The 24,003-nt window shown below is 39.2% G+C and overlaps 1 protein-coding gene across 2 annotated transcripts; it reads right to left on the bottom strand.

Annotated features, from left to right (window-relative positions):
• Nucleotides 1-25: 25 nt before the first annotated feature.
• On the bottom strand, nt 26-22,427 carry mrps22 (mitochondrial ribosomal protein S22). Of its 2 annotated transcripts, none has more exons than XM_030108572.1 (8): nt 22,325-22,427; nt 3,132-3,289; nt 2,870-3,034; nt 2,613-2,756; nt 1,968-2,051; nt 1,626-1,771; nt 1,434-1,542; nt 26-336 (listed from the first exon to the last, which is right to left on the bottom strand). In XM_030108572.1, exons 1-8 carry the CDS (start codon nt 22,419-22,421, stop codon nt 244-246), a joined length of 996 nt encoding a protein of 331 aa, XP_029964432.1. In that variant the 5' UTR covers nt 22,422-22,427; the 3' UTR covers nt 26-243. The 2 variants fall into 2 exon arrangements, with proteins under 2 accessions (XP_029964432.1, XP_029964431.1); XM_030108571.1 differs by lacking the exon at nt 22,325-22,427 and adding an exon at nt 5,406-5,563.
• Nucleotides 22,428-24,003: the final 1,576 nt, after the last annotated feature.

Raw genomic sequence — 24,003 nt, 5'->3', positions numbered from 1 at the left:
ATGACAGAACATTTCAGTACAAATATTTTTATTTTATTTACACATATTGCAGCACATACAGACACTGATGCTTCACATTTAGCAAGAGTACGTTTCCTTTCCGTGAAGAGGCAAATCTGCCTCCTGAACCCACCAGCAGTTATCAGAAGAACTGTTTCCACAGGAGAGACGTCGTCCTGGCCTCCGTCTTCTGTTTTTCTCAGTGTGGATGGATTTATGTATCGATCTGTATGCGCGGGGCGGTCAGGCGGCGGAGCCCTCGGCAGACATCTGCTCGTACGCTTGGATGGCCAGCTCAATGTAGCCCGACCGCTGGGACTCCTTCTGGGCGTAGATCTGCAGAAACAAGGGGTCAGAGGTCGGCGAATTAGAGAAACATTGACTATCCCCTCAATTATACTGAAGCTGCTCGGTACACAACAGTCACAGTATTAATTGTATTAAAAACAGAGCAGATAAAAGAAGCTCCACAATCAGAGGCCTGAACTGTAGTGTGTGCACGCACACACACACACACACACACACACACACACACACACACACACACACACACACATACACACATACACACATACACACATACACACACACACACACACACACACACACACACACACACACACACACACATACACACACACATCTCCTGCTCCTAGCCTTTCCACATTAAATGGCTGTCACTCTGCATGTCCCTTCCCCTTCGTTTGAAGGCCGCCGTGCTGCGAGCTCTAATGAGACCTGATGTTTCCTGAGCGTGGCCCCGCGGTTCCCACGCTGGAGAAACACCCCAGCCTCTGCTGCAGGAAACCTTAGATGAAACAGACTTGATTTGACCTCTGGAGAGAGCTACGCCGACTCCTGATTCACCCTGAATATGCAGGGGGAGCAATTTACTGGACCCGGATCCAATGGCAGCACACAGTACAGACATGTTGAAAAAAGTCTAAGGTGTGTGACACAGCTGCCAATCAGCAGATTAATGACTCCAGCTGTCTTCACCTCGACAAGGTCAGTGTTGGTGTCAGCTTCCTCAGATGAAGGTCTGGACGTTGACGTGTCCATTCTGCTTTGATAAACCTCACTATTGTAGCTCTGGTTGTGTGTTTTGGGTTGTTGTCCTGCTGGATGGTGAACCTCCACCTCAGTCTCGAGTCTTTTCCAGACTCTAACAAGTTTTCTTCCAAGAGGTCAAACTACTTTTGCTCCATCCATCTTCCCATCATCTCTGACCAGCCTCCCTGTCCCTCCTGAAGAGAAGCATCCCCACAGCATGATGCTGCCACCACCGTGTTTCACAGTGGGATGATGTGTTCAGGTTGATATGCAACATCAACATCTGGTTGACCTGGAACACGACTCCTGATTCACTGCAAGGGTGCGATCGATGTCCCCCGTGGGAACAGACAGTAGAACCACGTGTTTGGTGTTCTCACCTTGAGCAGCTCGGTGCCGGTGGCTCGCTGGCTGGCGGCTTCTTGGGCCGACTCGCTGTGAGGATGAACCATGTGGAACAGAGAGACCAGGCTCACTGCGTCCTGGAACCTGGAAACACACACACACGCACACGAGTGGGTTCAGATCCGGGCTTCTGCCTGGTTTTAAAGACGATAGTGACAAACACTCACAGCTCCCTCCTCAGCATGTCCACCACCAGCCCGTCCACCCTCCGAGCATTGACCAGGTACCAGGCCATGCCTGCAAAGTGTCTGGTGGAGCGCAGTAGATCGTATTTACCGTGCTTCTCCAAGTCCTCATACGTGGCCGCATGTACCTATACAAAAAAAAAACAAAACAAAACCCTGACCTTTACAGTAATCTCTCTCAGCACAATGTATATAATTCACAACTGCCTCTACAGCTCATATCGAACCAAGCAAAGCAAATACAGGAGGGAGAAAATTTCACGCTCTGTACATTTGACAGCTGGCAACCGGGTCAAAATAACAAGGAGCTCGATGTCGGCTCACCCTGATGTACTCTGAGGAGTCGGGCTCGAACTGGACCAGACACAGGTCCAGCACGTCCTCGTGGCGGTTCTGGGAGAACACCATCTGACACAGGGCACAAGAGGAAACATGAACTCACCTCTGCGACACCATGATACAAACACCTGGTTTGGATGGATTTTAACATTAAAAGCTTTCCTCATCAAGATATGAGTGGTCATTCTGAGTAACTGTAAAAATGTTGGAGTAACTGAATACAGCAAGCCAGAAAAACATGAGAAAAGCTGCTATAATGTGATACAATCAGCATTCAGGTTATTGATTTGACTTGTGTTTCAGTATGACTGAAAATCAAACACACACAGAAATGTAGTTTTCAGTCAGTGATGCATTCATAGTGATCAACTTGTCTGACAAGAGTACATTCAGTTTGAGCTCTGTCACGATTCCGGGAAGAGCTGCTTAAGGCTGTAATATTAGGTCTTTTTAATAGAAACAATATAAGTCAGACTGAATGAGTGAGTATTATTCATAGTGTGACTGCAGTGATCCAAGGCATTTCAAAGCTGAGGATTAAAAAGAGCTAAGTGGAGAATGACAGGGTTCAGAGAGGGGCCGTAATGAAGAAGGTAGAGACTGCAGAGAGAAAATAATACACTTTCATACCTTGAGGTTCTCCTCTTTGAAAATGAGAGGTGGTGTGATTTTGCGTCCTTCTCTGGGGAAGTAAACCTGAATAAGCCGGTCTCTTTCCTCCCATGTCGCCTTCCGAAGAACCCCACTGGGCTCTCGGACCACTATGAACCTCTCCTGGAGAAAGAAAACACAACATAAGCAGTTCAGAAGGGACTAATATAGACATCAATTTGAAAGTTTGTGATTTAAACTGACACTTCAAGCACACCAGACACAATGAAACAAACCCTGTGTGGGATGTCGTAGGTGATGTCTGTGAAGACGTATTTGGCCGTGTCCATCCCTTCCAGCATCCTGTCTTCGGACAGAACGTCATTGATGGGTTTCCTCTCCGGCAAGACAGGAGGCATCTGCAGCAGCTTCTTCGCCTGCTCTTTAGCAACCTCGACCGCCTGGACGCAGACATGCAGGGTGATGAACGATGAAACACTTACAAAGGTGTGTGTCTGTGTGTGATTGAGAAGGGCTACCACTAATGTGAAACAGCACCTGCTCCAGTTGTTCGTCTGTCATGAGTTTGTAGGTGGGCGGCTTCAGCTCCTGTTTGATGGGCCGGAACACTTTCTGCAGGTCGAGGCCCGTTATCCTGGTGAGGATGTCCTGCACAGCTGGATCTGAGAGGTGGGGCTTCGCATTGTTCGCTGCGGCTGCAGAGGAAATTACACAAGTACATGGCTTGAACAAAGCATCTACAAATGTATCTGAACAGTGTAGTGATGATGTAAAGCAGGGGTTTGCAACAAAGAGTCATTTTTTGGCCACTGATCAAATGCAACCTCTGTGTTCAGAATTCAAAAGCTTCCCTATGTAGCTTAGCTATGCAAACTATAATATGTGTTTAACTGATGTCTGTCCAAATTGTCTATTTCATAGGAAAAGAGCCAAAACATTTATGTTATTCATTTGAAAAGAAAAGATATTCACGTGTCACATTTAGAAACTCTGATGACAAGATAATTCTACCTTGTGAAAGCTTGCTGTGCACAAAAAAGACAAAGATTAATCAAGGCAATATTTTAAAGCAACATGGAGCCACTAGAGAACGTAAAGAGTCACATGCATTAAAAGTGATACCGAGTCTGTCACAATATCCTTGCAAACTATAACCAACACCAGCAGCGTCCATCCTTACTAATAGGGAATGTGAGCTGGGATTAGACAGTTTTACCCCTCTGATGATGTGTTGTTGCAATAGTAAACCTGCATGTTTTAGATGGCTCCCTACTTCAACAACTAAATGTAATGATTACATAACAACAATCTCCAGAAATAGTTCAATAATAAAGTACCACTGGTACACTTTCATATATATAAAAACAATTATTGGGCTGTATCTGTCATATATCTACATATATCTCACTCTCAGATCAAATCCAACACACAGCTTGTGCACGTTGAACTTCTGAACTTCCTTATCTTCAAAACAAAGACCGAGTTTGGAAGAAGGATTCATACACTGTCCTCTGCCTGGCTGGAATGCTCATCATAAATCACTAAAATTATGAGAACTTTTCACAATTAATGATTTTAAAACTTGTTTTACATACTTTTTAATGAACAACTGTGAAAAGTGTAGATGTTTTACTGAATTGTACAATCATCATGTTTGTTTTAGTAGTCATTTAGCGTGTGTTGTGGTCGTCTTGATTCCTCTCACCGTCCCTTATACTATCCCATCCCTCAGCAGACTGGGAATCATAACCAGTGATGGGAGTAACTGCTTTACAATAAACAGCGTTACCATTACTAATAACAGTATTCTAACTAGTTACTTTTTCCAGCGTTACAGTCAGGTCGTTACCAATACTACCAATAATATGAGGTGTGGTTCGATTACAATAATTCACACTTCCAGCGTAGATTTTCCTCCGCCAGAGTCCAGCTGAGTCGAAGGAGCATCAAGTTTATGTACAGAAAGGTGGACTCATATTGGAAAGGTGATGTGACAGAGATAGAGCCATAGAGAAACCTGACCATTCAAAGGAAGCTTTAAAATGGAAGAACATATCTATTGACATACATCTATTGTGTTTAATGATTCTTTTACAAATGTAGAGATGCTACCTACAGTTACGAATCAAATTTGATTAGTGTCTTGTCTCATATTATCACACAGCAACATTTCAGTAATTTGGATAAATTTAGAGTTTGCTGTTTGTAACTTATTCTGTCAGTTGTCCATCAGTTTCCAACTCCTCAGACAGAAAAGTTCTAAATAATACCATCTACTTTGCATAGCTGCTCATTTGCATAGGTCAAATAAGATATGTCATTTAAAGCGATACATTGTTGCCAACTCCTCAGACAAGAAAGTTCTAAATGACATCGTCTTCTAATTTGCATGCTTGCTCATTTGCATATCTTGTTCAAACTGAGAATTATCGCCAAGACCATCGATAGGAGTAACAGGGTTGAAATAAATGGCGGTACGATTTTACTAACAAGTAATTTAATCAACTAATTAATTAAAAGTAATTACTTTTTCCAGAAAAAAAACCCTGGTTTAGGGAGACAGGCAGATAGATAACGTTTCGAATACTTCTCTCATAGCGCAGAAGAAAAGTTCAGTTTTCACAAGAAGTAACTGGATGTTTTCCTAACATTTGTATTTTTTCATCTTTATTGAAGTAGAAAAAAAGGCATACCGTATTTGTTATGAGTGATGTAGCCGCAGCGTGAAGCTAACAAGAGGAGCTACAAGGTCAGCGCGAGACCGGACAAAAATCATCCACAAAATCTACATTCACAGCAATAAAATCATACCGTTATCTTGTGCTTCGCTACAAAACGCTCTCCCGCCGCATCGCATCAATGCTCGCTGGCCGGTCTGCACGTTTCGTACCCGGGAGCAGGTCCGGAGCAAACACCGTGCTCCACCGAGCGCCGCCATCTTTCCTGTGACGTCATGTACTAGACCGGAAACGAAGTTTATTGAGTTGTCTTGGGAAATGTAGTTTATTATTTCTTAAACGCGAGCTCATTTCATGTAATCTGATATCTTGGACTTCATTAAATGTAAAAAAATCTACCCTCCGTCTCCCCACCAAAATAAAAAACAAAATGAAAAAACAAACAAACAAACACAAAAAAAAACCCAGTAAAATGTCTTAATGTTTGTTTTTTTTTTTGTTTTTTTTTTTAATCTGGTAATGTTGTAACAGTCGTCAGGGTAAACTGAATTCCAGATTACTGTCAACGTTATATAGTTCTTCGAAATGTATACTAATTAAAACTGTGTTCAAATGTGATCCATCTTCTCGTTTAAATAATTTATTTTTGAAACTATGTTTAACATGGCAGCTTACATAAATTGTTTATGAATGTGATTCATAATGATCAACAGTAAAATTAAAGGCCTTCAGAACACAATATGTGCTAATTTCCATGAAAGCTTAAGTAGGTTTTAAACAGACCCTGCAATGGTCACATGCTACATGGCTTTCAACTTCTAGTTTCAACTAGTTTCTTTAATAATCTGTCATATTCTCATTCACAACATGTTAAATTCTACAAATGTGTTGAAATAAGCATTTCCCCCAGTTGATCCTTTCTAGCATGATTTATTTCTAAAAAAAAGAAAAAAAAAACGGAATCAGAACAGTAGGAGCAGTGAAATCTCCCACTCTCTTTTTAGCCTGAAACTGATATCAGTGTGACATCTATGATGAAAGTTTGAATGTCAAACCTGCACTTTAGCTTATTTTCACTTGATGTATAGCTGTAAAAAAAGACTACACATGAAAAAAGTGAAATCTGAAGGTTAAAAAGGAAATTACATCATAAATTGCACCTTCACATAAAAAGGCAAAAGCAGGGCAACAAAACAAAAGGCACTCAGGTTTTCCTTCCAAATGCCATGTGTTTGCTAAATATCATCTCACAACAAGAATATGTCATACAATAATACAGTTAAAGTTCACATTTGAGATTTCTAGAAAAAACAATATTAAATACTTCCAAAAGAAGAATAAATCCGTTGTGATCAGCAGGGGGCACTATGCCACCAAATATCTTGGAAATTCCACATCATCTTCATGTGTGACTGAGTGTCTCAGTGAAGAAAGTGGGAAAGACAATGAATATTCACACAAACTGAATATCTAAATCAGATTCTCACACTCCTCACTGCTTATCTTTGTCATGTAGCCTACACACATTCTTAACTTTCTGTCACAGTCTGTTCCTGAATTAGTCGATAAGTGTGGAGTCTTGTCTGCATGATAAAGTTACGCTCTCTGCCTGCAAGGAAAAAGCATGAACCAGCCTCCATGATGCTCATCTCACAGAGTATCCATGCCCAGCTTTATTTTCAAGGTCTCTTGTGGGACTAATTAAAATAAGTGTGGCTCAAGAGTCACACACTGTTTCAATACGTCTTCAAGTTCTGCACAACTTCATGTTATCGAGTCGCTACAGGATAAGTGTTAAATTTCCTCCACAAAATCCAATCAAAAGGGAATTCTGTCACGTTTTGGAGAAACACGATGCATTTGAATTAAAGGCAAATGTCTAATATTCCATATAAGATCATACTGAAATTACATTTGAAACTTCAACAGTATCTCCAAAGATTTACAGTATATTGAGCAGCAGGAATAAGCTGATGGATACACATCATCTTTCTAATTTCATTCTGTACCATAAGGTCATGCAATGAGCCATTCATTCTCCTGTCTAATAGCTATGATATTATTTTACTTCATGAAATTCAAATTTTGCATTTCCCCCTGTAAGAAACCGATAACAGCCATTCATGTAATCACTGGGGCTATTTTGAATGAAGCAAATAATGTCATAACGTGCTGCTGATATGGAATAAAACAACAACAACAGAGAAAGCAAGTGTTGTGTTGTTTGAATGATGATGAGGCTGTGGCATCCACTATGCAGAATATTTTCACTGCATAAAAACTGCAAAAACAAAATCATTATATTGTATATTGTAGCTTTAACACTAACATGGCAAAATGATTTGCATTTGAGAATCAGCTGATTTTATTCAATAAAGAGCACAGATTCCAAGGTGTAAATACACTTCTTTGCACATTTACATCAAAAATTAGTGTATTAATTTGTATTTCTACTCAGCTTGTTCCTAACGGTGATTAGATTCACCTTAATATAAAAAGTGAAAAAATGCATTAATGATGATAACATGAATGAAGCTGATGCCTCTCAATTTGGATTTTCAGACTGAAAACTTTAATCAATAGGAAGGCTACACTTCGAGGATTGGAGCTAACTGAATGGATGTATATGAAGGGAGCCGAATCAAATGCATACGCCTATAAAATCCACATACATTACAAATTTAAAATAATAATTTAAAATGTATTCTCAGTTCAGGACCCAGTGATACTGCTTGTGTGAAACCCTTTGGAAACAATCTTGCAGTCTGCAAGGAAGATTCCAGAATCCCATGTCTGCAATAGAGATTCCGCATTAAACTGAAGCATACATTATCTGTGTTTTCTCCTCACGTCCAGCCTTGAATGGAAACTGTGATCACCACTATCAGGTGAAGAAAAAGAAAAAGGACGCTATAACAAACCTTTCAGAGACATATGTGGCTCAGATTGTCATCACATTGCAGGGCTTTTTCTTTTCTTTTCTCACACATATTTTTCAAACATGTTAAAAAACAAAGGTGGTTGAAGTTTTTATGTTTTACTCTCATTAAGTCATGTTTGGAAATGAATGCAAAGACCAAGAAGTACAGAGGATTGATTCAGAAGTGTTGCTCCTGGCTCTGAGACTCTTTATAATGACCACAAAATCATGGCTCATTTATAACTGATAAATACCTGAACAAGAACCTGCACAAGCACACTTAAATAACCGAATAACATTTTAATTCAGGATAGCACTGAAATATTTAGGAAAATCAAAAACTTGAGTTTTCAGTAAAGCATAATTTGCCACTCTAGTAAGCTGTGAAATTCAGTGAAAGAGCAATTTTGTGATTAATGTTTAATAAAGTCAGTTTTATTGTATAACACTGTTCAAAATATTTAATTCCAAAAAATAAGGCATTGCTAAAAGTTTCTTGATAGAAGTCCAAAATCTATCTATCTATCTATCTATCTATATTCAGTGAATATTAATTTACTGTTGTTAGTAAACACATATGACCATGAAAACAATAAAAATCCTCCAGTGTTACAGGAGTAAAAGATGTAACTATTATATTATGGTATAACAAATGGTCTGGGTTTTTATTTACTGCTATGTTTTAACAGTTTGTAACCACCAAATCATCTTTCTGTTAACAAGCAAAGAGATACTCTTGGTTGTCTGCACACATAAATTAGATGGAAATGAAGAGGAGGGTGCAGCACGGTTCATGAGGCCCCCTTTATTTCCTGACAAAGCTGAGAAATAGCCTCACTATCCATAATGTTAAAGACGCTATCATTAAAGCAACAAAAAGCAAATCTCTCACACAAATAGTGTATCCAGAGCATTAAAAACATGTCATCTCCCCCCGCCCCCTCTGCCTCTCAATGGTTTGGTCTATTTTGCTGCACGTGCCAGAGGTCAGTGACAGAGTTTAATTTGAAAAATGAAATTCTGATTTTGATTATGATGAAAGAAGTACAAAGACCATTTTATATTCCTGTGATATTCCTTATTGTCAACTTGCGCATGCTAGAAAATACTCAAGAAGACAGTTTTTATGTCTTTGTTTATGTTTTTTTGTTTATGTTTCATGTTTTATTTAGTTTATGTTTTTATGTTTTAGTTTGACATTTTAAAACACTTTTAACTGCACTGTGTTTATTCAAGGCTGAGATTAGATTAACAATACGCATTATCTATTATCAATCTCAGTTTTCAGAGAATAAAGTTTCTTAATCAGTCACAATTACTTGTACTTTTCTTTCATTTATTTTAACATGTTTTGATATGAAATACAAGAAACAGTATTCATCTTAGTTCAGTTAGTTTTTCACAGCATCTAAATTGCATTTAGTGATATCAGAATAAAGACACATTTATATATATGTATTGTGCAGCTCCAGTAGAAACCTATGATTCTAAAAGTAAAAAAATGGATTTCATCTTGTACTTAAGCATGAGCAAAATTACACCATTGTGAAAAACTGTCATTATTGTAACTGAAACATAATACTTCATTACAGTCATGCATTTGTAATTTGTTACTCTTACACCAGAAAGCTAAGATTTATTTATTTGGGTTCATTTTGATGTTTAAAATTCACAAAAACACCTTCAAGCCAAAAAAGCATTTACACTTCAACATAGTGACAGTTTCACTGCATCCTGAGAATCAGAATTGCAGCAATAGCTGCCAATCCACGAGCTTCAAGTCTCACCCTGCTTTCAAAGTGATTTTAAAGAAATTCCACCGATCCGATCATTTCCAAATTTATGCAAACACTTCAACATGACACTCAAAATCTGAAGGTTGAGTTTGCATGGGTGAAACTAGAAGATGGGGATTTTACATCACGTGATTATTTCAGAAGCTGAAATCACATGTTGGTCTCTGTGGTCCACAAGCGGCCATCATTTTCTCTGCCCCCAACAACCACACAACCCAAAGAGATCATTAATTTAACCCCATTCACCAACCTTTCCTCCAGGATCTTATTTCCCGCATCCTACAAACCCTGACCTCCTGGTCTGGGACCAGAGTTCCCTCCCAAACCCGAGCCCTCCCGCTAATCTGCTGCAGGATTTAGATATTAGGCAGACAGATGGAGGTGTGGCTCTGTTGGTAATGAGGTGAGCAGTGGCAGCGAGTCCGGAGGCCCAGACACCGGCCAAAACGACGTGTGGATTGAGATGTAAGAGGCCCTTACGCAGCCAGATGTACACAGCTGTCACACTGCTGACAGAAAGTGATCCTGTGAGCAGCACAGAGCCAGGAAGAGAGAGAGGGAATGTCCAGTGGAGGGCTCAGTGACGGCAACCGCTCCAAATCTGGATATCTGTACATCTACTCCTCGTTACTTCTTCAATAAACATGAATTCTTCTCTTATTTTCTTAGGATTCACAATGCTCATGTGAAAATACAAGAATAGCTATTTAAGATGACCTATAATTTTTTTTCTTTGATGGTTTTAAATTGTTTTCTCTATTTTTACCCCCACAATCAAACCTCATAAAAGTTTTTATCACAAAACTGCATGCTTAGATTGCATATCTACTATTTTAATTAAACAAAACCTAGTGTAAAATCCAATCAAAACCACAATCAGATAAAATGTTAATTCATTCTGACAGTTGGGTATTTCCCTGTGAAATATTTCCAGATCTTTGAAACATGGACAAGTTTCAATATTGTTTCAGTTATGTCACTTTTTGTGCATTATTAGCAGTATTGAGTCACTATAGTATCAAGTTTGATCCAGCTCTTCAGTTGGTAATCTCAAAAAAAAAAACAACAAAAGAAAAAAAAGTCAATCTGCCTTTTTCTTTTTTTCTTTTCTTTTCTTTTCTTTTTTTAGGACTAAGTCAGGAGTGTCAAACACATTTTAGTCCAGTTTCATCTCGAGTGGGCCAGACTGGTAAAATAGTGTCATGATAACCCTCAAATTTAAACAATACGGTCGGTCGAACATCCATTTTCCACCGCTGGAAAATGGATGGATGGATGGACGGTCGGTCGAACAATCAAAAGGTCAAAAAGTGACCCCGTTTCCACCTGGCATGAAAACGCGTGTCGGGAGATCCCAGCACAAGTGACGAGTTCTAAAGACAAGTGGGAACAGGCACCCGTGCGAATTTACTCAGACCACTTCCTGAGATGGTCTGGGAGAATAAGATCATGTGTTCTTTAATTTCAGCCAGTTTTCCGAGTGTTCCCTGAAATACAGTCTGTTTATTAATCAGATAGCAATGGACAGTGTAAAATGAGCAGCAACCATTAAACGGAGCTGGTTGGTTTAACTGAATGTCATTTATTTGGTGGAATCACTATGAAGACCTGCCTCCCTTGGGAGATTTGTCCAGCACTCCAAGGTGTTTTTCTGCTGTTTTATTGCAGATTATTTACAGAAAATGAAGTGCTTGCTTACATTGTTAGTTTGTTATTATTTAGTATTACAGTTTATTTTGTTTTGTTAATTTTTTGTTGTCATTTCTGAGTCGTGGTCGATCACCATGACTGAAATGACTTTAAGAGATTCCCAGATTCCGATCTGAAGTGGCTAGCCCGGTACGCCTGACAAGGACAAGTCAATGGAAACACTATTACCTCTGACCTCGCCACATGTGCTCAGAAAACTCTGTTGGCGTTTTAATACCAGGTGGAAACGGGGCTCTAGTTGTGTAAATGCAACACGATACACTCACCTTGGATTATTATGTATTATTATGATTATGATGTGTATATTTTCTGTGACATTTATGTGCCAGTACTTTTCTGTACCAAATGTGTATGTGCATTTTTACAGGTACAGATCAGAATGAGAGATTACAATCAGAGATTCAGATTCAGATTAGATTAGATTAGCATCCACAGATTGAAGATCTAAAAATCTGAAACAAAGTTGGAGATTTAAAACAGAGGTTTTTCCACATAGTAATAGTAGTGGAAAATAAATATAAATTACACAAAGACAATGTGGTAAAACAGGTCAGAAATGTTTGAAATTTATAGTGTAAAAAGAGTAAATACAGATTAAAGTACAATCATTTAAGTATGTTTTCATTTGGCAGAATAATGAATCACAACAAAGTAACTCCATGATTTATCTTGCTGCTTAAACTCCAGAAGAGAAAAGCCCTTGGTGGCGTCCCGCTCCAGCCTCGGTCCAGAGGTTGAGTGTGAGAGTGTGTGTCAGCGTGACTGTGAGCAGCAGGAAGCTGCTGAGAGGTGAAACCTGAGTGTGGAAGACAGGCTGCATGGGGGGGTGGAGGGGAGCAGAGATACAGGGGGTGAGGAGAGTGGTGGGGGTGGGCGTGGTGGTGGGGCACTCTGGGAATGACTGGCCGCATATGTTTATTTAGCTTTCTGCATGCTCAACGGAGAACAGGTTCAGAGCAGGGTGAAACGGAAAGGTGTGTGTGTGTGTGTGTGTGTGTGTGTGTGTGTGGAAAGAGAGTGAAAATGTGCAGAGGGTGTCTGTAGTCAAACAACCACAGTGTCAAAAATGAAGCACTTTGAGAGGAGATGATGGAACAAATGAATGGATTGTGAACCTGGTCCCTGTCAGTCTGACCCTGTTTTCACGTCTGCTTCATGAAGCGATGGAGAGACGTGTCTCTTTTTTAATCCTTTTTCAAATAATCTTTCACATCTATATTTATTTAAAAAGCATACATTTTTACTACAGTTAGATTACATTTGTGTCTTAATTTCATGTATTTATTCAAAGATTAGACATGGAAGGCGCACATCCTTCCTGTGGCCATCAAACTTTACAATGGTTCTCAATAATAATGCTCAAAATAACACTATTGAGAACTTTTGTGAAGTTTGATTCACTGTCAAGCTCCATGTATACAATTATTTGTTTTTTTTTCGTTGGCATTTAGTTGTTTCATATATTTTTCTAATTATTTCTCTGTTTCTGTATGGAGACCAGTTGTGAAACCTTTTTTTTCTTTTTTCAGGAAACATATTGATTTAAAATGTATTTTAAAACAATTTTTCCAGATGTCTTTGTGTTTCGTTGAGGAGCTGAGAACATCAGTGAACTTAGAGGTTGCAGATGCAATTGATTTAATTTCTTTTCACTCATACTTTATGGGAAGATTAAAAGTTTGTGCAACATCAGTGTGTGACAAAGGTTTTTTTGGGTGCTTTATCAGGAATGTGGAGTGTGTGACCTCTGTGAATACTTGGTGTTTTGTCTGTTTTCTTAACCGCCATTTGGTCCTTCTGGACATTTTTGTTTATCTTTTTTTTTTTTTTTTTTGTTTTATTTTGTTTTTTTCAAAAGGCCCACTTGTTAATAAAGAAATCATTAAATATGTAAGGTGAAGTAATTATGGGGAGTGATTTTTTGTGGAAAAATGTAAGTTTGATGACACTTTGCTGCGTGTGTGTGTGTGTGTGTGTGTGTGTGTGTGTGTGTGTGTGTGTGTGTGTGTGTGTGTGTGTACGCACCTGTGAGCGAGCTGTTGTGACTCGGGAGTAGTCAGTCAAGGCCAGTTTAGCTCTCCTCCTCCGCCTCCTCCTCCTCCTCCTCTGTGGCTTTGAAGAGGAATGAGGATGGGAGAGAGGGCAGCTAGAAGGTCAGAGGAGCCGCAGCGATAGGAGCACTGAGGGGGAGCCACAGGGGGAGGAGGGGGGAGGAGGGGGGGGGCAGAGGGCATGGTGACATTGCCTCCAACGACTTCTCTAACCTCCCACTCAGACTCGCTTTCTCACTCAAAGGCAGAGAATGAAGAGCAATATTGTATATGAACTGACGGTCATCTGAGTTTGTGTTATAATAACATCAGTAACAAACATCAGTGGCAAACAGGGTAAAGGGCTATTTCTATGTATCCTTAAACCATGACAACAGGAATTTGAAATGGATGGTCAAGTCAAACTTGTAAGTTAGGCTTATTAATTTCAGGAAATAAAAGTTAAAGGTTTGAGAATTTCCACCAAGGTAAACTTCACTTTCTCTTGGTGAGCTGAAAAGTTTTGATTTAACTAAAAACTGTGATGTTTTCAAGAATAAAGTTTCAAAAGTTCCAAGTTGGGAAAAATGCAGCCAAACAGATTGTTGCAAAGTTGGTCTGATTTTACTAAAAGTAGCAGAAATTCATGAAGAAAGTTGAAAAGTCTCTTTCCTCTGAACACAGATGACTTGTTTTCCTCGCTGTTTGCTAGTGTTCATATAATCACAAAACTTACTAGAAATAAGACATTTGCTAACAGCAAAAAAGCAGCAGCTGTGTTTGACCAAAAAGTGAAAATGAGTTGTTTTTCCCGAGTTTGCAACCATGACATGTTTTCAGCACTAAAGCTGCTCTGATGGAGGCAACCATGTTTCTTCATTACTGCTGTCATGTGGCCGATCAGGTGGGAGATTGCATGTTTTCATCTTAGAATATTACTGATTTATAAATTGCTGATTAATAGAGCTGTTAATTTCAAAATGGTTTTTCCAATTATGAGCCAAAGCAATCATGCTCTGGACTAACCTTACCTGAAGTAATCCTTGAAGAGAAGGAGCTTCTCATCAGTGTCATAATAAAGAAAACCATCCACTGGGGATATTGACAGTTTATCAAGCTAGATCATTTCCTGGAACCTTCACTTCCAAGAGTCTCTGAAGAACTAGTCTTTAACCTTTGGTTCATTTACAGCAGTGTGTGTGGAACCTGGATCCCCAATGCAAAATAAACTATTAATAAAAATATCTGAATGCACTTGGAAAGTTTGGATTTTCTAGCAAAGTAAAGAAAAGTTTCTTTTTTTTTAAAAAAATGATCATATTACATAATTTCAGGTATTTAGCAGTCAAAAGTTACAAAAGCATCATCATCAAAGTTGGTCTCAGTTTTTCTGTGTTACTGATTGTAACTGTGTAAATGAAAAAGGGAAGCTGTTATGAAAAACATGTAAGGTAGGTTCAGCTGATGACCCTCTTCAAACTCCATTCGTTTAATTTCACGTTAGCATTAACGCAAAACCTTACAGGATGTTGTCATCATGGCATTTATGTTTTGCACTATTAGATCACAACACAATGTTTGATCTGACACTTTGAATAGACCGTGAAAGTCAGAATAGATAGTCCATGAAAAAGTGATTTACTAAATGCAGATGCATGGGATGTATCAAAAGGAGAAATACACTTTATGTAGGTGATGGATGCATCTAACATTGTAAAGTTATATTGTTTCATTGTAGTCAAAAATAAACAGTTTTCTAATAAGTATTCAGAGGTTTGATGATCAGTGCTTGAAAGAGGGGCAAACAAGGAGAGAAAGTATAAAAAAACTTAACACGATGAACTCTGATCAATCACTATCAAAAACAAAAACTGTCATGTTAGAAATTTCAACTTTGAGTGGCAATATCAAAAGAAGTTTTTCTACTTCATGATAAAGTTTTTAAAAAAGATGTGGACGAATCTAAAATAAACATTTTTTTTTCACCTGTGATTCTGTTTGTTTTTTTATTTCTACATGTGATGTACTTTTTTGTGTGCTGCACAGTAAAGCTGTGTTTTCCTTTTTTAGTAAACTGAAATTATGTATATTTCTACCGACTCAAATGTGTAACAAACCGATTTCTTGCTGTGTAAGAAATTAACCTAATTGTTCGAATATTGAGGCTCACACACTGACGCAAGCTGTGCAGCACTTCTTACGTTTAGAGCAACTAAAAAAGAACTGAAGCTTGAAATAGAAGCTTGAATTTTCCAAACTTAGATCCACACTGAGGCAAAAGGCAATAAAAAGACGGGCCGAGGATAGAGCCTTGAGGAACACCATGCATGAGAAAATACACCGTTCAACTTTTTTTAATTGAGGAAAAATATTATTAATATTTAGGTATCGTAGTAGTTTATCACATGTAATCATTTGTTACCTGTAAGTAGAACGGCATGAAAACTCAGGGATAAAAGGTTGTGTCAATAAAAACTCTTCACTCCCAAAAACATTCCACCATCTACAGTCACCGACCAGACTTCCATCTCACCCTAACCTATCCCGTGAACTCACACAGTCTCACCGAGTTTATCCGAGAAGCAACACCACACTTCTGCGCCCACCCACCTCCTCTCTGTTATTTTTATAATTCTAGATCGGGGGGCAAGTGGGAGATGAGGTGACAGGGGGAGCGTGGCACTGATAAAGTAGCTAATACCCAGCTTTTTGAAAGGTCAGAGGTTGACTCTGCTTGACTGCTGGAGGTTGAGGTGTTGCTGCATGCGTGTGTGTGTGTGTGTGTGTGTGTGTGTGTGTGTGTGTGTGTGTGTGTGTGTGTGTGAGGTGGGGGGTTGTAGAGATTTGGGGATTGGGGGAGTCGTATTTTAACATTTGATACTCAGCAATAACAGAAAAGTTTAAGGAAAAATACTGCAGAGAGAAACCCGAAGGAGCAAAACCAGTGACCCATAAGCACAGGAAATCCAGTGGGATCAGTCCTGTGATCTGCCCCAGCACTCAGACAACAAACACACACACACACACACGCATGCATTAACACACACTTGCTACCGCTAAATCGGCCTGTTGATTGAGCCGGCTTCTAATTTTAGTCACGGCTTCCCAAACCGGAGGCCCTTTAAGCACGCTGGGACGCTTGGTTTTGGGAACATGCGGAAGAAAAGGCGATTAATAACTGTCATGTCTGTCACGGCAGAGTCGAGCACGAGGAGGGGAAATGGAGTTACACGCGAGATGCTAACAGCTGCTGTTGTTGTTGACGTGCGGGCGGGAGGGGTCTGCATGTTACTTTGCTCGTTAAAAGTATGTAAGGAGCCCCCGACCCGCATAGTTTACTGTTGATGCAACACGCAGATAAAACAACAACGGCTTAATTGCATTAAGTGGTTTGGTGGGTCCAGACAGGTGGAAGTTGTTAGCATTCAGAATCAGAGGGGCGGTCAAAGAAGGTGATGATGATTGCTTGATAATGCTCTTTTTGGTTTTGTAGACATGTCATGTCACATAGGACCCTTTTATTAATCGTTCCTTAACTTTGTCCAGTGATTTAAAACTCGACTTGTGTCTGATAGGGATGGCTGTTTTTTTTTTTTTATAAGGAAAGCCTAAAGATCAACTGCTAGTTTTGCATCATTTGTCCAAAACATTCACATAAGTAAAATCGGAGCATGTTTTCAAAAGCACTGTCAGGAAAATGCATGCATATGAAATTGTTTGCATGTTTAACATGTGCATTTCACGTGCAGATACAATGAATGCATATTACACTGATGTTTTTTCTCTATGTTTTCTTTTTAATATTTCATTATTTTCGTCACATCTGAACACTTTTTCAATGAAAGCAAAGTTGAGGTAGTTATCTCAATAGAAGTTATATTCCTTCAAAGTCAGAATTCAACATCATACAGAAGAGCCACTAGAGGGCGTCAGGTCAGAGCTCTCAGGGTGGCAACAGAACAAGTTTGAAACGTTCATCAATGTTGCTGTTTTTTCACCCTATATATTTCTATTCCTATATATTTGATGAAACTTGCACATCTGACATATTTTGTCTTCAAAGCTACTCAAGTGCTTTCTCACAAATAATGAGTATGTTTGAAGGATTTGGAGTTATTTATACATTTATCTCACAATGACCACTAGTGATGCTTTTGTTACACCCTGCAAATGTCCTGCAAAGTCAATAATGCAACTTTATCATTAACATTATGAGTGTATATTTTCAGATTTTCCCTCATGAGAGGGAATTGTTGATGTAAGACATACTGTATTTTATGAGTGATATGGGTTTTCCATGTCCCTTTTTCATATTGTCAAAGGGATAGGTGCAGGTAGTGAAGGGGTAATTGAACTTTAAAGAAAATAAATCAAAGTAAAGAATCTATTCAAATAAATGAGCTGTCTGTCTCTTGTTTTTTACATATGACTCCACGTAATCAATTTGTAACCAAAAGAAAGAAGAAGGGAAAGAAAGTCTGATGTAATTACAATTTTGAAGAAAAATACTTGCTTCAATTATTTTATGGCCTCCATCACACTACAACTAAATGTTTTTGTCTTTTTCACGGGAAAATTAATGTAAAAAAATAACTTAAACTGTCATTTGTGGATTTTGAAAGTGAGTCAGAGCAGTTGTATTTGTGCAAAATCTTAATCTGATGTCTTTAAAATTTTAAATGTATTTGGAAGAAAGGCAAAGATGAAAAGTTGTGACTCCTGTGGACAGGTGCTTGCAGCTTTTACACTTGAACACAAAATTGTTAAAATTTACCACCACTGAGTCTGCATGTTTAAATGTAATGTCAGAAGATGTTTCACACATCATCACACAGCACACACTCCTTCCTACACACAGACGCACAGACGCACACGTGTACACACCCAGACACCCTACACCCTTATATTATATTGCTTGTCAGTGCTTTGCAGAAGGGTTTAATCTCAATTAGCAGCCGACATTAGAGATGTTTGGACGTGTCTGTCAGCGTTGATCACTTAGAGCTGAGCCGGTTCCCAGTAAATCAGCTGCAGTGGCCCTTGCTGCTTTGGCGATTACCCAGTTTGCACCTGTTCAATCTGCCACAGGTAAATTCCTGTGAAGTTACAGGATGATATCGTCATACTCTAAATGTGATCTGTAAAGCAATCACCTCTTCTCCATGAGAGTGACGCCCTGCAGACTGTGTGCATCCCCCTGTGAGAGGGAGGCTCCGGGCGTTTGATGCGGCTGCCTGTCGCCTCCTCTCTTCTCCCTCTGGCGACAGATCAGTGGCCCAGAGGCCGGTCGACCCAGTGAGACGGCCGCAATGACAAAAGTCAGCTGCGAGGCCCCCTGATCAGTTGGACCCGTCCTCATACTAAAAACAGCACCACGGGTCAACTGCTCCAGGGTACTGAGGAGACCATTATGTGCTTGTTTTGTTGTGGTTGTACTAATTATGTGGAGTGATTTGATGGAGTTTGCATCTATTTAGGGAGGAGGATGGGGCGGTCGGACGCGTCAAACTTTTACCCAGGAGAGCCTTGCTCATGTTCAATACATCCACACAAGTCAATACAAACATCTTCATACTCATGTAAAGCTTCTATTTGCAGTGTGAGGAACAGCTCATTCTTTCTGAGACTCAATGCAGGAACAGGTCAGGAGGAGCACTGTGCACCACGAGACTTCTGGTGGTTGCATTAAGCATAAAAAGACACACAAAAAAATCTGATATAGTCCAACACTTTGTCTCTTGTCTGTTAAGAATAAGAAAACTCACAATGGAGAGAAGAATTTCAATAAACCCAAACAAGTCAACATAAAGCACATCTACACTAGACTGTGATCTTTTTTTTTAAATCAACCTTCTATTTTTAGTGCCTCAAAGAGACCAGAAGCAACTCATTTGGAACTTAAACATATTTTACAGACTATATCTGTCAGAAAACATGCCATCCAGAAGCAATAAAAGGCATATATAAGTTGGACTTAACTTTTCCAGCATAACTGCACCAAAGATAATCCCGATCCAGCAGCAGTATCAGAACCTTCTGTGAGTTTGTTCCTCATCAGTGGCTGTCATGATTTTCAGCTCATGATTTGCCTTCTTTTTTTCTCCATCACAATAACAGTTTCTCTCCTTGTCTCCGAGACCTCACAAGGTCCTCACACACCATAATCTCTTTCTGATTTTATCATTTTTCTTTCATTTCACCTCTGTCAATTTTCTTTCCGGTAACAATTAATCAATTAATCAATCCTTGCTTTGTCAGTGAAATACAGTGGTAATGGAGGTTTATAGAATAGTATCTTACACTGTCCACTGTCATTGTCCTGAAACATCGGAGTTGTGTGCAGACCCATTCAATGAATAAAGAAACACACACGATAACAAGGACATAAATATGAAAAATTCATGGGAATAAATAGTATATAAAGATAAGTACTATATGACAAGACAAGTGATCTACTATAAAAAGATAAATACAAAGTGCATCTGACCAAAGCTGTGCTTTGGCAACAGTTGAGGGGTACCGTAGCAGCTTTCTGTTGTCAAATAGTGACTTCTAGTTGTCAGAAATAGTATGTATTTGATTATTTTGCAGTTAAATTTTGATATGCAAGTCACCTCTTTAAGTAAGTAGCATGACCAGACAAACAACTACAAATGTTGCAAGTTACAGTCCAGAAAGTTCAGTATTCTTGTAAATGCTGATGTAATTTTGAGTAAATTATTCATAGGAAAGTTACCACCTACAAGTAGAAGAAAGGCACCTGAATGTAAAATTCAAAACTGGAAACTTGAAAGTGAGAAGTTTCAATAACTTAGTGCAATGGCATTTGTGGATCTACATGAGCAATTTTAGTATTTTCTGAATAGATAAACCATTCTTAATGTTGTTGAAATGAAAATAGCCAGGAGTCTTCAGCACAGGTAAACTACATAAGGCAGCAGTATTTCCTCATGTGTACAAGCAACGTCAATTAATACTGACTTTACAAGCTTTGTTTGATTTGGTTGTGGTTTACATGGATGGCAGAGCATTGTGTGCCAATCATTCATGGAATGGACATTGTTTTAGTCATGTGAACACTCCAAACTGCGAAAAATGATTTGCAATTTGTACCTTTATGAGTTCTGAGCTGCATGAATGTTGACAAGTTATTTCCTGTCTGTCAGTTGTTGTAGTTCATTCTAGTTCATTTCGTTGTGAAAACTGGAGCATTTATGCTTTTGATATATGAGGATGTGTTGATTATGCTAAGATGTCCCTTCTAAACCCAAACAAGTTAGATGCGTCAGTCCAACCAACTCAGGTTTACATGTTTACTACTGTGACAATGACGAGTCAAGGGTTCAACCAGCCTGGTGTGTGACTCCCCAGCGTGCTTTCGGATGTGTCGGTCAGGATCTTGGTCACATGACCTCCATCACGTGACTCATTGAGGCCTTGCCTCTTCATGCGGTGGGAAAACATTCCAACAGCTGGCCTCGGACGGCTCCAGAAACATCTGCGACGTCCGCCACTGGTGAGAATCTCCCCCCCTGCCGCTTCAGAACATAACCTCAGGATTATAGGAGACGGTTGGATTAAGGCATGATATTGTCGTGGGGTGCAACTCCACCCCCACGACTTTTGGGACCTGTCCCTTTTATGGTCCCAAGATGCAATTCTGAAAGGTTGAGGCGCTGAGATCAGCTTCTAAAGCTCCTCGTCGTATTAACCTGACACACAGCGAGGACTTGTCTGTGGAAGTGCTGGAGTTTCTCCTTATCTCAAAGCAGATCAGTGTGTGTGTGTGTGTGTGTGTGTGTGTGTGTGTGTGTGTGTGTGTGTGTGTGTGTGCGCGCCATAGCCTTTGACATATTGTTAATTTGAAGAATGTTTGAAGTATGATGCAACATCAGCTGCTCTCACTTAGCTTTGAGCCTCTTTCCTCTGAAAGCCCCCCCTTCTCAAATTACTGCACAAGTACCACACTGTGTGTCAGCTCAAAATGCTTTAAATGCCCTGCTAATGCGATCAAACCTGTCATGCACATTTTGAATTTTGAACCTTTTTTGTCTTATTATAGCGCTCACTTATACAGCAATAATAATTAAAGTGTTCTTGAGTATTTCCAAATGCTCAATGTGGATCAGATGAGATCCGTATCTGGTTTGGAAGTACGGGCTTGGTTAGCACACGAGCGAGGCATGGTCTCCTTATTTCGGGGCTGTTGTGAATATTTGGTGTCAATGGCATCTTTGTTTGTGATGTGGATGTTAGGATAAAAGTGGGCGGACTAAAAAAGTGTTTTTCCCGAATTTTCCAAAATGGAGGCGTGTGCTGCGAATCATTTTTGTTTCCGCCGAGTTTAATTTGTTTCTGTTCTTCATAACCTGCAGGGAGACGTTTGACTAAACTTGTGCGACTTGTCATGATGTAATGTGAAGAGTTTTTGTTATGCCTGATTACAACCACAGCTCTGCATGCCCATATTGTTGCAATACGGTTATGACAAGTCCAAAGCAACAGTGTTGGGCAGTTGGAGAAAAAGGCGCTGCTGCTGCCCTGGAACTGTCTCCGGCTCATGGAGGACATCGCCTTCTCTTTGCACTCTGCTCACCTTGCTCTTGGAGTGGCTCCCATCCACCCTCATCCTCACGGTAGTTCCTGTTGGTTCTCTGCCAGCTCTTCAGTGAAAGTCCCCGGCTTCTTTGCATGAGTATCTGTTGGAGGTTTACATGCGAAACAGGATTACTACAGATGCTGGAGGTTGATAAAGAAGGGAGGACAGGATTAATGACGCCTAACCTGGCAGCGGCTGCTCCAACAGTCCAGCGCTGGTTTCCTCCCTGAGACGTGAAGAGGTCTTAATTCATTTCACCACTGTTTTCTTTGGAATTTTACAAGAAACAATTACAAGAAAAAGTAGAATCCATCAAAGTCTTCTCCATCCATCTGACAACATTCATCAATACAGAAAACTTTAAATTCAGGAAATGCACTTCTCTGCTCAGCTTTTTTTTCCCCCACAGGTACTAGTGTGAGGGTTTAAATAAGTGTGTATTAACATGTATTAATGTATTGTATTTTATTCTTTCATATCCTGAATGTGTTTTAATGTTACTTATTATAATGTACTTTGTGTTTACTTTATCATTTTGCTAATTTGTAATGCCTGTTTGTTAAGAATGAAATGCAGCCTGGAGGCTGAGGAACGTTAAAACCTGTGACTCATTCAACAAATCCACGATGACACCCATCAAGTGTTTCATATGTGAAATTAATACAGAAAAAAGGTGATTCCAGTCGACAGAAAAAAAAAGGTTTGACTCATCCACTTTTGTTCATACAATTTCTGAATTTCCAGGGAGGTAATCAAAAGTACACCTGATAACAGAAAAAAAAAAATCCATAAGGCATTAGCAGACAAAGACAAACACACTTACATTTACATGATTTACAGGCAGGATGCAGTTCATGCTAAAACACTGATACTATTGGTTAAAAAATAGCAATTTCATGTGTGTGGAAAAAAAAGACATAAAAATGATTTTATATAAAGGGAACAAAATGCAAAACCATTGCAGACATGAGACACACATATGTAAGAAATCAAAGTTTAGCCTTAGATTTAAAAGGACGGTTCGGTTTGTAAATGATGTTTAAAAATTAATCTACACATACACAAACGATAGGGAGCATGTATCCCAACAGCCAATAACACCCAGTTTACATATCCTCTTACGTTGATTTCCTCGAATGAAATTGAGTTTGAAACATGTTTTTACCTCAGGGAAATGAATGATGGTCCCATTTGTAAAAAGAAATGAACACACACACAGACAAACACACATACTATACAAAATATGTGCAAAACAGACCAACATTTTCTCCACTGCAAAAGTACCTTTTGAAAACACCCATAAAATTAAGGTAAAACAAAGTTATTGAGAAACACAGCACTAATGTTACTCATGTGTAGTAATTGTATACCGTAACTTCTTTTTGAAGTAAATAAGATGTGTTTCATTCTTTGGAGAATTTTCGTTGTTAAATTAGCAAAGAATTCAGCATCTACCTCAAATATGAAAAACTTCAGAAGGCTTAGAGAAATCTCTGTATGTAAGGGCCAAAGGCAACAGTCCTGATTGCTTTCTTTCAAATTTGTGATTGGAATCAAATTTTCCAGTAAATCAAACCAAACATCTCAGTTTAAACATGTGACTTTTTTTTTTGCATTGTTCCTATTTTAATATATGATTCAAGCATTTTGTACATCAGTTTGTTCTGTTTATTTTT

This window comes from Salarias fasciatus, chromosome 14 (assembly GCF_902148845.1).
Source record: "Salarias fasciatus chromosome 14, fSalaFa1.1, whole genome shotgun sequence".
Classification (NCBI taxonomy): Eukaryota; Metazoa; Chordata; class Actinopteri; order Blenniiformes; family Blenniidae; genus Salarias; species Salarias fasciatus.
The sequence above is the reverse complement of the archived record's forward strand: the minus strand, read 5'-3'. Positions and strand labels throughout refer to the sequence as shown.

Excerpts from the sequence above, each read along its gene's own strand:
- mrps22 (XM_030108571.1), bottom strand. The coding sequence starts at position 5,532 with ATGGCGGCGCTCGGTGGAGCACGGTGTTTGCTCCGGACCTGCTCCCGG. Across the intron at positions 3,035-3,131 it reads CAGACGAACAACTGGAGCAG|GCGGTCGAGGTTGCTAAAGA; the intron begins GTGCTGTTTCAC and ends GTCTGCGTCCAG. Across the intron at positions 2,757-2,869 it reads CCTACGACATCCCACACAGG|GAGAGGTTCATAGTGGTCCG; the intron begins GTTTGTTTCATT and ends TTCTTTCTCCAG.